Consider the following 15,107-nt stretch of genomic DNA (forward strand, 5'->3'; position numbering starts at 1 on the left):
TGATAAACTACAACTCCCACAACCACCCTGAGCCACTTCCTGTCTGCGTCACAGTCCCTATTCCTCCTGGCTGTGGTGACGTCAGCGGGTCCCTCCCCGTTCTGGCAGCTTCACAGGAGAGACTCACACGGGATTTCATTTTTAAAAGTTTATTTTCTTAAAAATTAGAAAAAAAACACAGCAGGGTTTCCAGAGATATTTACAAGTTAGGAGTACAGCAGGCTGGTAGCGTGTTATCTCGCCCTCTCTCGTTATGGTATTTTCCCCGTTTAAATGTGTTATAGTAAATAAAAAAATTAAACACGACACAACATCATCATTTCTACAATTACTACTGTATTTCTGACCTCACCTCACTGGCCGTCAGTAAACCCGTCTCCCAGTGTGAGCAGTGGACAGAGAGCTGGGAGAGAGTCAGCCTGTGTTCATGAGTCAGTGACGGGTTTAATCTCCACACTGACAGCAGGCAGCAGCTCAAGGTCTTTATCTGAATCCCAGGTCCAGAAGACAGGATAGATCTTCTCCCCCTGAGGGAAGACCATGTCAGTGAAAGTGTAGACATGAGCTCTGGACTCCACTGTGTAAAAGGAGACCTTCCTCTCCTCAATATCCACACACACCCCCAGCTTCCTGGGCTGCAGACTGAGGGGGAGAGGGGTCTCAGGGGCAGTGAGAGCAGAGAAACCATAAGAGAAAATATTAGAGAGAACAGCAAACGGGTAAGATATAGACTCCAGACACCAGTAACCCTGCTGGGGAGAGAAGCTGATCCCCCCTTTCCTCTCTGCAGACTCTCTGGTCACTCCTATTCTCCAGTTGTCATTCACCTCCACCTCCCAGTAGTGTCTCCCTGAGGAGAAGGCCTCCCTGCTCACGACACAGGGACAGAGATCAAATCTGTGAGGATTGTCAGAGAGACTCTTCCTCTGTCCCCATCTCACTCTCTTCCCATCCTCAGACAGGCTGAGCTCACAGTGAGCTGTATCAGGGTCCAGAGTCACAGCAGCTGGGGAATAAAACACAAACATCACAACAGGCTCCTGCCGATCACAGTCCAACTCAACTCCATCAGACTGTGAAATGTCTTTGTCCCCAAACACACCGAGAGAGAAACACAGGTCAATTACTAATATCTGCTCTTCCCTTCCAGAGAAACGACATCTTCTTCACTGTTTCACTAGTTTTACACATGGGAGTGATCCCAATATCCTCTAAATACAAACATTAAACACTTGTTTTCACAGCGATGAAACTTTATTTTTTAAACGACATTATTAATAAACACAGGACCGACCGGACTGCAGGAGAAACTACAGCCCGACCACTCTCTTTCAAACACGTCACAACCCACCACAACAACCTGTATACTGTAAGAAACTGGACAGCCTGTCTGTTAAACCGGTTTATTTCAAATCCCAGTTCAGCAGCTCGTTCATCTTCTCTGAGACCATTTTCCTGACGACGCAGAATAAAAAAGTGCTGAATTCAAAGACTGAATAATGCTCGTTTTTACAGAAAAATATATAATGGAAAAAGCAAAACCTTGCTGAAATATAAGAAAGCCTTAACACTTACTTTGGAAATGCGAAGAAATATCCAAAGTGTTCAATTTAAAGCAGAAATAACACATCCAGAAACCCGGAGAGAAAGACGAGAGAAACAGAGGCGCTCATACTGACTTCAGACTGCTCGCGCTCACTGTCCGCCTCTCTGATAGGGCACACCAGCTGTCAATCAGTAAGCTCTGACCACTGACAGACGGGGGCGGGGCTAATACATGCCCAGAGCGAATGGGGGTTTTAATCGATTCAAGAAGCTTTATTCGCATGACTAATGAATACTGACTTAATACTCTCCTCATACTTAATACTTCAGGGTAAACTATTAATACTGTAACGCTTACGGCCGACAGGTACTGTGTAAGAGCCGGCGTACCAGAGCAGGTGACGTCACCGCCCTTCCCTGTGATAGCAGGACTACAGCTACTGGGCTGTAGAGAGATCTCTCTTTAGCTCACGGGGCTAGGTCGCTGCAGAGAGACGCAGAAGTCCCGGGTTCGAGCCCCGGACAGTGTGGGGCCGACCTGATGCGGCAAGGGCGCCCGCCTGAGTCCCTGTAGCGTTACAATACTTAATACTGAGTAAATACTCCCCTTTGCCTGTCTGCCTGTCAATCTAGTGAAGATCAAAGATATTCTTATCAGCTCTTATTTTTGGACTCCTGGAGCCTAGAAAAGCTGACACAGTCACCTACATGAATTTATAAAAACACCAGCAGCCATATCACTCTGCAACTCACAACTGGCAGCTCACTGCAGCTCAACAGGTGTGAGCCTGGTCAGCACCTGGATGGGAGACCTCCTGGAAAAAACTAAGGCTGCTGCTGGAAGAGGTGTGAGTGGGGCCAACAGGGGGTGCTCACCCTGCAGTCTATGTGGGTCCTAATTCCCCAGTATAGCGATGGGGACATGATACTGTAAACAGGCGCTGTCCTGTGGATGAGACTTAAAACCAAGGTCCTGTGTGGTCATTAAAAATCCCAGGGTGTTTCTTGAAAAGAGTAGGGGTTTAATCCTGGTGTCCTGGCCAAATTTCCCCCTGACTTTTACCCATCATGGCCTCCTAATAACCCCCCTCTCTGAACTGGCTTCATCACTCTGCTCTCCTCCCCACTGAGAGCTGGTGTGTGGGGAGTGTTCTGGCACACTATGGCTGCAGTCGCATCATCCAGGTGGGGCTACACACTGGTGGTGGTGGAGGGGAGTCCCCATTACCTGTAAAGCGCTATATAAGTGTAACCAATTATGATTAATACCTGAATTCATTTCTGGGCTCAGAGCGCCTTTATTTCAGTGATGAGAGAGGTCGCCCTCTTCTGGACACTGCAACTCTGAAGCCATCATGACAACATCTTCCACTGATATTTCACACTTATTCTGTGTAGAACAGGACACAGTGTCAAACACTGACTTACTCCACAGGAGAGTCTATCAGTCTGGAAACACAGACACCCTCTAGATCACTCCTGTTTGAAACACGGTCCCCAATATCGCAGGCAAACACCCCAATACACACTCACTCTGGTGGGACTAGTGAAATAATATTGACACTCCAGTGTCATTCTTAGTGAAACACACCACTGGGTCTCTTAATGACCAGGACCATGTGAGAACACCAGCTGGGCTGAAGAGAAAGACCCCAAAGTTATTACCCCTGGCCAGTAAGAGGAGCCCTACAGCCCCAGTAAATACCCCTCTTAAACTAACCATGAGCACCTGACTCTGACATGTCTGAGCTGCTCTGAGGAAAACAGGCTGTACTGTGACCCCAAGCTTCTCTCTGTCTGTGTGTCTGTGTCTCATGGAGAGCAAGCTGGGGTCCTGTATGTGAAAAGATGAATTCCTAATGCAAGAGATTGTATATGGCAAATAAAGAGATCTTGATCTTAAACGTGTGTCATTTTTACCATTTGTGTGACAAGTAGAATTGACACAGCTTTCCAAACATCTGGAGGAGCCCCTGTACCAGAGTCACACTGCTGCCTCTCACAAGAGGTTGTGTGTCTGTGAAACTGCAGGTGAAGAGCACTGTCATCATACCATCATTATTGTGAGACTGGCTCTGCTCCTGAATATTCCAGTTATTCACAAATCCAGGGTCTCAGACTCGGACACATTCTGACAGATGGAGAATGGCAAAGGGCTGTGGCAAGACGGACTTCCCAAGGAATTCCACACCTGCTTCTGGGACACCCCAGTGGCAGACCTGGTGGAGGTGGAACAAGAGCTCTTCCATCAGCAAAAAGCTTGGACACAGGATGAGGGAAGGTGTCATCTCTCAGCACTTCAGGAGGGGTTCAAAAGATGCTCTGCATGGACATCAAGATCGTGTCCAAGCTACTGGCCATTAGACTGAGGACCGCCCTTCCCCACATCACCAACAGTGACCAGACATGTGGGGTGGGAGGGTGATAAGTCAGCTGGGACCTCCAGCTCACCAGAGATGCCATCACCTGGGCCGAGGACCAGAACGTGCCCATGATGGTGGTGAGCCTGGACCAGGAGAAAGCCTTCGACACAGTAAAGAACAGCTATCTGTTCAGAGGGCTGGAGCACTTCAGATTCTGAGAAAGTTTCAGCTGCTGGACAGAGATACTATTGTTACGCATTCCACTCGCGCCGCTCTTCCTTCTCGCATTCCCACGCACACACCCTGTAAAACAAGCTCACGCCGCAAGTAACGCCAATCACCTTTCTCTCCCATCTCTATTTTAGTTCTCCTTTTTCCTCACTTCCCCGCTCACTATTGCGGATTCTCCTAGAGCTCCCTAGTGCGCGGTTTACTTCTGGTTTGTCTCAGGTTTTCGAATTCCTAGTCTGTCTTTCGTTTACTCTTTCGTCTTGTGATTTGGATTGCTGCTTCCCCGTTTACGCCTCCGTGTTTCGATCGTCTCGCCTGCTTCCCGGATTGGATTTTTGCCTAGTGATTTGGATTGTTGCCTCCTGTTCGCCACCCTGTGTACCGACTTACTCACCTGCCTCCTGGTTTTCGTTTTTGCCTTGCGATTCTGCTCAGTGCTTTCTCCACTCCAGAGTCCTGCATAGGATCCTATTGCTCTAGCAGCCCACTCTAACAACTATACTCTGAAGTAAGCAGTAGGGTCAACATGAACAGACATCTTTGAGATTTCATCCCCCAGGAATCTGGAGTAGGACAAGAGTGTCCTCTTTCACCTCTTCTCTATGTTCTCATTACAGAGCTGTAGGCAGAGGCACAGGGGAAGTCCTCAAGATCTCCCAGTACACATGACGCTGTTCCTGATTTCAGACAGGGGGTTGCAGAGTGGGCTGCAGGTTAGGGAGCATTACTGCAGAGCCTCAGACTTGAGGCTAATAAACAGAAAGAGCAAGGGCAAGCTCTTTGGACCCTGGAGGGACAGGAACATGCCGCCAGAAGGTCTCAAGCTTTGCATGGAGCCCCTAATGATACTGGTGGTTTCATTCCAGAGCCAGGACAACAAGAACATAAACTGGACAGAGAGGACCGTCAAGGTCAAAGTGTAACTTGGCCTGAGGAAGAATCGCACGCTGACTCTCATATGGACTCTCCTGCCTCTCCACGATTTGTCCCCTCCGACATCCGTGACAGAATGCTGAGCCTCCTACTGACCCTGCGAGCGGCGCTTTTTTGTTTTTACGTAGTTTTTTTTCCTCTGGGCTTTTTTTTTCTCTCAGCTCTCCTATTCTAATCGCGAGATTCTTTTTCCGACTCCTGTGCCTGTGAGTGAGCTTTGTGCCTGGCTTTCCTCGGGTTGTCCACTCCGATATCAGTGATAGAATGTTGAATGTGCCTATTGCCCAGTCTGTGGTAATTTTCCTGGGTTTTTGTCCTTTTCTTTGTTTCTGCCTGGTGTTTTGCTTTTTTCACTTCCTGGTTTCCCCTTCTCTCTGGTCCCCCTGTCCCCTGTGTTGTAGAACTCTTGGTTCCTATCTGTTTATTGTGGTTTGTTACCCTGGTCTCCCAGGTTTATTTCTGTCGTTGTTTGTGCTTGTTTACTTGTCTTTTTTTGTTTTATGTCTCCGGAGCACAACCCCGGCCCACCCTTCCACTACCCAATAAAGGTTTCTACCCTGGAGGAGGGGGTAGCTCTCAGCCGTGGACTCCCGGAGGTTTCCTTTCAGTTAAATGAGGTTTTTCCTCCCCCCAGTGCTGTGCAGCTCGCTTATTTGTATGGGCGTCAGGAGCCGCCCATGAAGGGGAGGGGGTACTGTCATGGCCTCTGCAGCCAGAGGGAGCTCCTACTCTGGCCTGTCCCTAGTTTCCTGTGCTTTGCTGTCCTTCCGGTGTCTCTCTCTCTGGGGATATATATTTCCGGGTCTCTCATTCCCCTTGGCTCACCATTGACGTTCGGATGTCCTGAGACCCGCCTAGCACCAGGTCGCCCCACGTCCGCTGCCTGAGAGCATTGGTTTCTATATGACTCCTGAACTGCTGAACTGTTTCACCAGAGCCCTGGACAGTACTGAGGGCTGAAGAAAACCCAGAAAAACCTGTTCTTTAGTGCTCCTTTTGAGAAATGGACAATCGCAGGTTCAGAGCCAGGACTGCAGCCAGTGGTAACACCCAGGAGGCTTGGAGGGGCTCTTATTGTGTGAACCAGCCTCACTGACCACTTGCAAAATAGAATGATTGATAATGGACAATCACTCTTTTTGAGACGATTTAAATTCTGAAGAAGAGTTGTTGTCAGAATTGTATTCTCTGTAAGCACTGTGCACTGCACATTGTTGTAATAAAGTGCATTTTCTTAAATAAACTACACCCACTAGAACTTCTGTGTCCATCTGTGTGTTTGACACAGTGTGTCTCTGATCCACACAGAGTGACTGTCTGCAAGCTTGACTTTCTGAATTCAGACGTGTATCAGCATGTATCAGAGTGTGAATCAGTGTGTGTGTCAGAGTGTGTATCCGTTTCTGTATCACTGTTCCTGCTGTGTGTTTGAGCTCCAGGTATATTTCAGAGGGGAACTGTTGTGAAAACAGACTCACAGTGGAAAAGCTGTGCTATGGACCAGGGCTCTGGAGTCAGCAGACTGTAGACTTCAATCACTGGGGAGACACACAGAGAAATGTCTCATCAGGGCTTCAGTAACAGAGTATCAGGAATAACATGTTCTACTGGACTGGGACTGTAGCCCCTATTAAAACATTCCTGTTAAACTATATACAGCACAATATAACAACACACTTACTGTCATAAAGATTTGTGAGACTGGAGATTTTAAGATATTTCACCTAGAATTTGAATCATTGACTGATAAGCTGCTCTGATAAATACAGTCACTGCACAGAAAATTCATTGACAATATAAGAGAGAAACAGGAAATATATAAGCTGTCCAGAAAGACATCAGTGTGTTTCCCTACTAACCTGTTGTGGAAATCTTTCTTGATTCCTTCTTGCAGAGATCCTCCAGTCGCTCTTTCAGGCCAGAGACAGCTCTCCTCACTGCCTCAGGAGAGAAGTGTGGACGGACAGGGACACTGGGTGAGTCTCCAGCTCCAGGGGGGACACATACAGACTGGAAATTCTGCAGCAGGGAAGAAAGAGGAGTTTCCAATCAAACACAGCACACATTCCTGGGGAGAAGCCAGGAGCAGCTCTGTGTGAGAGACACCCTTCTGTACTGCAGAGTCACAGAGCAGTGATGTTACCTGGAGGAAATGGATGTGATCCTCTGTGTGTGAGAGCTGGTTCAGCTCAGAGTCTCTCCTTTTCAGCTCAGCGATTTCCTTCTCCAGTTGCTCTAGAAGTCCTTCAGCCTGACTCACTGCAGCCCTCTCTTGAGCTCTGATCAGCTCTGTGACCTCAGAGCGTGTTCTCTCAATGGAGCGGATCAGCTCAGTAAAGATCCTGTCAGTGTCCTGTACTGCTGTGCGTGCAGAGCTCTGAGGGAGGAGACACACAGAGGATTATTACACAGGAAAACACTCAAACTACATTATGCTGTATGCTCTGTTTCCAAAGGGTACTGTCCAGTGTCCAGCTGCGGAAATGTGTGTCTGTGTGTCCACTCCTCTGATGAATACCCACTCTGAGTGACTCCACAGCCTGTCTCAGCTCCTGCAGCTTCTTCTCTCTCTCCTGGAGTCTCTGCTGGGTTTGTGTCTGTGTCGCCCCCAGCTGCTTCTGTGGAGAAACAGAGACGCTCAGGACATTTCTGCTGTAAGAGAATCACATCACAGAGACACCCCTTAGAGTCACCCTGGGAAATCCACACTCTGTATCCCTGATGTCTTATCCACACGAGATGTGTTTCCTGGTCCTGTCTGACATGCTCCTGTTTCATGTCTAATCTACACCGGCAGCGTGTGCAGCGCAGCAAACACCTGACACCTGGGTCTGCACATCTGTATGTGAGGTGAAATGTAAAAAGAAGATAATTGTGTTTCAAATGATATATAAAACATCATCTAGAGATAGTTCAGGTGGGGAGCTGCGTCAGCATGCATAGTCTGCAAAGGAACAAGCAATAGGTTTATTCCATACTGAAATAAAGAAGAAAGAAAACACAACGTTTCGGCCGTGGAGCCTTCTCACACCTGAAGAAGAATAAACCTATTACTTGTTCCTTCATAATCTAGAGATTTCAGATTTCATTCATCTCAATATACACTAGTGTCCTGACTGCTCTCGGCATCTCAAAACAGAGGACTACAGCAGTGCTGATGAGCCTTGTTGCCACTAGTTTCTCTGAGTGGTCAGAGGAGACCCTGTGGCTGACGTGCTTGACCGCTGGATGAGGTTCTGGACCAGGCAGACCCTGTGTCCGACCACATCTCACATCCTGTCTGCTTCTGGGAAAATTCAGATCATTTCAGAGGACAAAAGGAAACATGTTCTGTGTCAGATGGACTCCAGCAGAGCCCAGCGTGAGTCTTGTATTTAATAAAGCAGGTGAAGGTATTATACCACAGTTCACTGGTTTATGTGTCTGAGATCCACCACCTGCCTATTATCTTGAGATGGTGTTTGGAGTTTCTGACACTGCTCTTTAATGGTTCCAGTCTTACCTCACTGATCACTTTCACTTTGTCTCTCTCGGCGATTGTAGCTCTGAAATCGGACTCATTAAGTCTGGTCTTCCTCAGGGGTTGACACTGGCCCCCTACCCTTCAGCATGTATGAGTTCTGATGATACTCAAATCTACAGTACAGTCTGTCCATACTAAACTGACACTGACATGTCTCTGCTCTAATTGCTTCTCTGACATAAACACATGGATGACTCACAATTTCCTTCATTTAAACTTCTACAAGACAGAAGTCATGCTTCTTGGCACACCAATGCAGTATCCTTATCTGTGGATGACACTGTACTGGAGTCACAGTCAAAATTGAATAACTTGGGGGCGATATCTGATCCAGGATGACATATTCAACAAATTGTCAAAACATCATTCTTCCACCACAGAAATACCACCAGGTTGTGTCCTATGTTATAGCTAACTGTTGCTGAAAGCTGGTCAACTCTTTCATCTTTACTCATATTGACTAGTGTAACACTCAACACGCTGGGGTATCTAAACCCACACTGAACAAACTTCAGTATGTCCAGAATATGACAGCCAGAATCCTGATTAGGTCTAGTGCAAGTGAGTACGTTACTCCTGTCCTGGAGTCCCTGAACTGGCTTCCTATCAGGTTTCATGTCGACTTCAAAGTCCTCATGATCCCCTAAAAGTCTCTGCATGGCTCGACACCTCAGTACCTGTCAGAGTTACTATCATCCTACTCCCCACCTCACAACCTTCACTCTTCTAATTCTGGTCTCCTGTCAGTCCCCCAAGACAGCACTCTGGGTGACAGGGCTTCTCCTGCTGCAGCCCTGAGCTCTGGAATTCTATCCCTATGGATATCATAGAGTCACCTTCCCTGAGCTCTTTCTAATCCAGACTCACAATCTTCTATTCATTAAGAGCTTTAATTTAACTGAGTCTGTTTCTGCCCCTTTGCTTTTCTGCTGTTTTTCCAAACCCCCTTCTACTTTCTCCTCTCACTGCGCATTTTTTGTGCTGTAAATTGCTTTGCCACTTTTAAAGGTGTCAAATAAAAATATAGTTTATTATTATTGATCATACAGTTATGGTGAAATTAAAGCAGGACTTTATTAATGAGGGTGCAGTCTGTTCTAGAGGTGTTGAGTATGCTGTGCATTAATGAGGGTGCAGTCTGTTCTAGAGGTGTTGAGTGTGCTGTGCATTAATGAGGGTGCAGTCTGTTCTAGAGGTGTTGAGTGTGCTGTGCATTAATGAGGGTGCAATCTGTTCTAGAGGTGTTGAGTGTGCTGTGCATTAATGAGGGTGCAGTCTGTTCTGGAGGTGTTCAGTGTGCTGTGCATTAATGAGGGTGCAGTGTGTTCTAGAGGTGTTGAGTGTGCTGTGTGCAGTTGTACAGGTTCACTGGTGCTTCATGAGGACAGTAAAGAGGGAAACAGTGAAGGAGAGGAGGAGGAGATAATGAACAACAGACAGAAGAACAGGAGACACTTCAGAGACACAACAGTGTGGATCACAGCTGAGTACATGAGCAGGACTCATCAGTGGAGATCCAGCATTACAGATACAGTAAATACAGTCCAGAGATCACTTAGAGCACCAAATATACTATATGTCCTTTTTTCATCTTTTACTTGAGCTTAATTGCAGTCTCAAAGTCCTCACCTGTTTCTCTGTCCTTCCTGCTGCAACTGAGACAGTATCATGGCCTCTGTGTTCATCCATTACACAAAGATAACAAACACACATCTCATCAGTACGGCAATAGACCTCCAGCAGTTTATCATGAGTGGAGCAGATCTTCTCCTGCAGTTGTCCTGTGGCCTCAACCAGCTTGTGTCTCTTGAAAGCAGGAGATTCATAGTGAGGCTGGAGGTGAGTCTGACAGTAAGAGGCCAGACACACCAGACAGGATTTCACAGCTCCCCTCTGTCTCCCAGTGCAGAAATCACACAGCACATCTCCAGGGCCAGCAGGACTGTGAGCAGGAGTCTCCTTCAGTTTCTCCACCACTTCAGCCAGGATGGTGTTTCTGTGAAGATCAGGTCTTGGGGTGAAGGTCTGTCTGCACTGGGGGCAGCTGTAGATCCCAGTCTGATCTTCCTGATCCCAGCAGTTCTTAATACAGCCCTTACAGTAACTGTGTCCACAGAGCAGAGCCACTGGATCCTTCAGCAAATCCAGACACACTGAGCAGCTGAACTGGTCCTGAGAAAATGGAAAAGTGCCTTCTGCCATTTTTCTGACAAGTAGAAACTGCACAGAGAGGAGCAGTAGAGACGGAGCTGCAGTGAGGCTGTTTTTAGTAAAACGAAACTGATCTCTGAGTTTCACTTCCTGGATCTGCACAGAGCTGCAGGGGTGTGATTATTAGGGGGTGTGGTTGTTAGGAGTGCGATTAGGGTTGTTAGGGGGTGTGGTTTAGAACTGCAGTTATGAAACGGCTTTGGTGGTTGTTGTTTGGGGAAGGTGTGGTGTTGTAAGAGATGTGACTTACTGTGTCATTTTGGACTGACAGAAAGAAGCTTTTTTTATAAACGTCGATGTCAGTAGCTGCTCAGGTGAAGTCAATCCAGTTGTTTGTGTTCCCAATAATCAAAACAATAAAATACTAACTCACTCACACAGCATGAGAAGATCAGAGCATGATGGTGACAGACAAGAGGAGGCCAGCTGGCCCATCCAGCTGTTTAATCGTTGGGAGTTATTTGGCTCCAGGATCTCCTCCAGCTGTGTTTGGACTGAGGGGTGTCACAGCTCCACATGGTGCAGAGGATTTCACTGTCCGGGTGTGAGCTCTTACTGCGAGCAGTCCAGCCTGCTGTGTCTCTATCTCCAGGCCAGTGAGCCCAGCCTGCTGTCTGGCTCTGCCCTGCAGCGTATGGGCCAAAAGGGTACGTCCAGGGCTCCGTGCTTCACCTGCGCAGTGACCCCCCTGTGAGCCGCACAGACCTGCGGAGCGCTGCAGAGAGTCACGAGCCCATCTCTCCCCCGAGAGACGCTAGAGGAGCAGATGGACAGGGCAGTGTCATGTGGGTGTGATTGTGATCTCCATCCACCCAGCGCAACAGCGAGCCCCTGATCTCTGTGTGCAGCAGCTCTCCTTCCGTCCACAGGGACTGACAACACCCCACGTGTCTGATAATTACTAGAAACTCATTAGTCTGACCATCTCATCTCATGTTACTCTAAGGGGTTGTGGAACCTGTTTCACACTCCCACCACTGTTTGTGTAAAGCAGTACTCCTGTGCTGTGATGGAAACCCACTTTCTTGTCAACACAAGTTAATCAGTCTGGATACAGTACGTCCCTCCTGTATCTCCTGCAGCTGAGATTCACTGGTGTTCAGTGTGACGTTTTTCAGAGGTCGTCTGGTCACAACCAACTGGAATCTCAAGGCTGTACTCCTAAGAAAAGCCAGGATTTTGTCCTCAAGTCTTTTACAACAAAGGCATCCTAAAACACAAGCAAGGTCCCTCTTTTAGGAAGAGAACCACAAGCAAATGGAATCCTTAATACAAACACCTGTCACGCTCGTAAGCCCCTCCTCTTAAGGAGCCTCCAGCCCTTCCTAGTTTAGTGTTGATCTCCTGCACCTGCCTCCGGTTCCTGCCCCCCCTGCTGTATAAGTTCCTGCCAGTCTGGGCTCAGCTGTGGAAGATGGACACCCGGAAGTCCAGGAGCGACTCAGCGGCACAGGCTTCATCACGGTGTCCTGATCTTCTGGGTCCGGGATGAGGGAGCGTCTGGCCCCGTGACCCCCTTTTATTCCCCCGACCCTCCGCCAGATCCCGCTCCGGCTTGTAACTCTGTTCGTCTGTCAGGAGGGATCACCCGGTCTTGGACTATTGCTACACTCATGGATTCACCTCGGACTCCCTTGGACAGTTTGCCTCGGACACACCTCCCCCGAACACCAGCGCACCGTCGACACGCCCCTGTTTCCCTCCAGCCCCCTGCCTGCCTCTTTCTCCCTGTTTTCCTCACTCCTCCCCAGATTGTGCCGTCTGCCCAGGGTCCGGAAAGAGAAGGAGGCGCAGGTCCTGAGCCGCAGAGCCATATAATGATGTAGCGTTTTCGGGGTTCAGGGGGGTCTGCGCCCTCGCCACCACCACCACCACTAACGTTCTTTTTCTTAACTTTCTGCATAAACGATAACAGAAGAAATACAATCCAAACCAGAGTACGTCTAACATTTCGAGATAGAAAGAACAGGTACACATGACGAAATCAATTCAGAATGATTCAAACGAGTTGAAACGAAATTAAATAGAGATGACGTCCGCACCGCTTAATCATGTAATGCTCAGGGGTGCTGCAGTAGAGCCTGAGAGCGATAACTTTGAGAGAATCAGGTTGGAGGCGGCGGCGGTGGCGATGCGACCGTATAATCTATCATTTTAGAGCAGCAGAGCACTAGGCACAAGCACTCGTGTTGTTCATCTTGACAGAATATTCCATTCATTTCAAGGTATTTTTATATAGTGCCTTTCACAACAAGGTTGCCCCCAGGTGCTTAACATAGCAAGTGACCCTCAAGTTGTGAATACAGAACAGAAAAGACCAGGAGACAACGGAAGAGAGGACCCACAAACCCCTCAGTAAGGAGAGAAAAAATCCTCTGGGGGTCCAAGGTCAACTGGCTGCCCAACCCCTTTGGGCATGCTAACACTATAGAATTAAAAAAGAAAGAAATGAATGAGGGTATTAATCCAGCCATCATGTCTTCTGTGTGTCAGTACTCCATGCAGATCTCTGTTGACCACTAAATCCTCCTAAACGATAGCTATATCCACGAGGTCCCTCTTGGATCCATGGCAGTGATGCAGCATCCAGCTCAGATGGTGCCCAGCCTGGGTGCCATCCAGACGTGGGGAGGAGAACAGGATAGTCTGGTCAGAACAGATGTATCTGCCTGGTGGGCCAACACAGAGACACACAATGGCCTGTACAGCAGCACCAGCAGCCATGGCTGCAGCAGGCTATGATGTCAGCTGTGAGTAGACTAGGCTGCAGTCATGGGTCTTCAGTCTGGATCTGAGGACAGATTGACCCGCAGGTACAGGCTATGATGTCAGCTGTGAGTAGACTAGGCTGCAGTCATGGGTTTTCAGTCTGGATCTGAGGACAGATTGACCCGCAGGTACAGGCTATGATGTCAGCTGTGAGTAGACTAGGCTGCAGTCATGGGTCTTCAGTCTGGATCTGAGGACAGATTGACTCGCAGGTACAGGCGATGGACGCTGCGCATTGGGCCGCCCGGAGATCATCCGCCGAGCTGTCGCCGAGCGATTTCGTTCAGCTGCGTTTGTCTTCCGGCCGGTTTAATAACCCGCTGTTCTCGCCCAGACGGCGACCCGGGGAATTTAAACGCCGCCGATACTTCCAACCACACCTCGGCCCCCTTACAGAGCCGCACAGGGGTCCTCACAGACGACACCCCCCGACGGGCAGGCACGGCAGCGGAAGAGGCAGAAGCCCGAGTCCAGTGAGACCGCGTCTCAGAGCGCGTCTCCCCCACCACACCCCCGGCCCGCCTGGTCCTCCAGCACGGTTCCCCCTCCCTCCCCGCTCAGTGCCGGTCCTCGGTGTGAGCCGCTCTGTCGCGCTACGCCTAGTTCCTCGTCCCAGCGGCCGTGGGAGGGGTGAATCGCGCAGGCGGCCGAGATAGATAGATAGAGGAGACTTTATTGATCCCGTAGGGACATTGATGTGTTACAGCAGGCCAGCCCAAGACAAGCAAAAACAGACATCGGAATAGTTATAAAACAAGACAACAAAATAAATAAAAATGAATAAATACATAGGTGTGTGCAAAATGTGCTGATCATAGTCACTGTAAAAACAATAACATATGTGCAAAATGTGCATAGCTTTATACAGACTGAGTGTCCAAAAAGTCCAATGGAGCACTATGCTGTCCATAGACGAGCAGATGAAGGGCTGACAGTCCTCGCCCAGGGCAGCGTTATACACCCTGACAGCCGCCGGGAGGAGAGACCTGCGGAAACGTTCCCTTGAACACCGCAGCTGGAGCAGTCTGGTGCTAAAGGTGCTCCGCTGCCCAGTAACAGTCCCATGAAGCGGAGGAGAGGCGTCGTTCATGATGGCTGTGAGCTTGGTCAGCATTCTCCTCTCAGCCACCAGCTCCATGAGTACATACGAGTACAGCCAGCAGGGCTACCATGCTGCCGAGGAGCGGGGGAAAACCCTTTTTGGTTGAGGATAAGGATGGACTGCGTTCTGCAACGTGATTAACTTTTTTGTTGTGACTTGTTATTTTTGTATATGAATAAAAAAAATGCCTTATTCCTCTCTGCTGCTTTGTGGTTACGGACTCTTGGTTCTCTCCTTCGACCACGGCTTCAGGATCAGGGCTTGGCTTCGGTTCCTCTCTCCCTGGTCTGGGGGGTCACTGGCTTCCCCTGTGGACGTGGGCTTGTTTGGCGGTGCAGATCTCCTGCAGGGTCACTCCTCCGGCTCCCGCGAGTGGGTTCGTTGGCCGGATCTCTGACGGGCGGTTCGGAACGGCGACGGCAGGAGGTCT

The 15,107-nt window shown here is 48.8% G+C and overlaps 1 protein-coding gene across 1 annotated transcript; it reads right to left on the reverse strand.

Moving 5' to 3' along the window:
• Positions 1-133: 133 nt before the first annotated feature.
• On the reverse strand, positions 134-10,855 carry LOC148659622 (E3 ubiquitin-protein ligase TRIM39-like). Its single transcript, XM_088633840.1, has 6 exons — positions 10,225-10,855; positions 7,595-7,690; positions 7,216-7,449; positions 6,932-7,091; positions 6,551-6,610; positions 134-1,006 (listed from the first exon to the last, which is right to left on the reverse strand). The coding sequence occupies exons 1-6, from the start codon at positions 10,795-10,797 to the stop codon at positions 426-428; spliced, it is 1,704 nt and encodes a 567-aa protein (XP_088489966.1). The 5' UTR covers positions 10,798-10,855; the 3' UTR covers positions 134-425.
• Between the last annotated feature and the right edge of the window lie 4,252 nt (positions 10,856-15,107).

The sequence above is a fragment of the Lepisosteus platostomus genome, chromosome 6 (assembly GCF_059453375.1).
Source record: "Lepisosteus platostomus isolate fLepPlt1 chromosome 6, fLepPlt1.hap1, whole genome shotgun sequence".
NCBI lineage: Eukaryota > Metazoa > Chordata > Actinopteri > Semionotiformes > Lepisosteidae > Lepisosteus > Lepisosteus platostomus.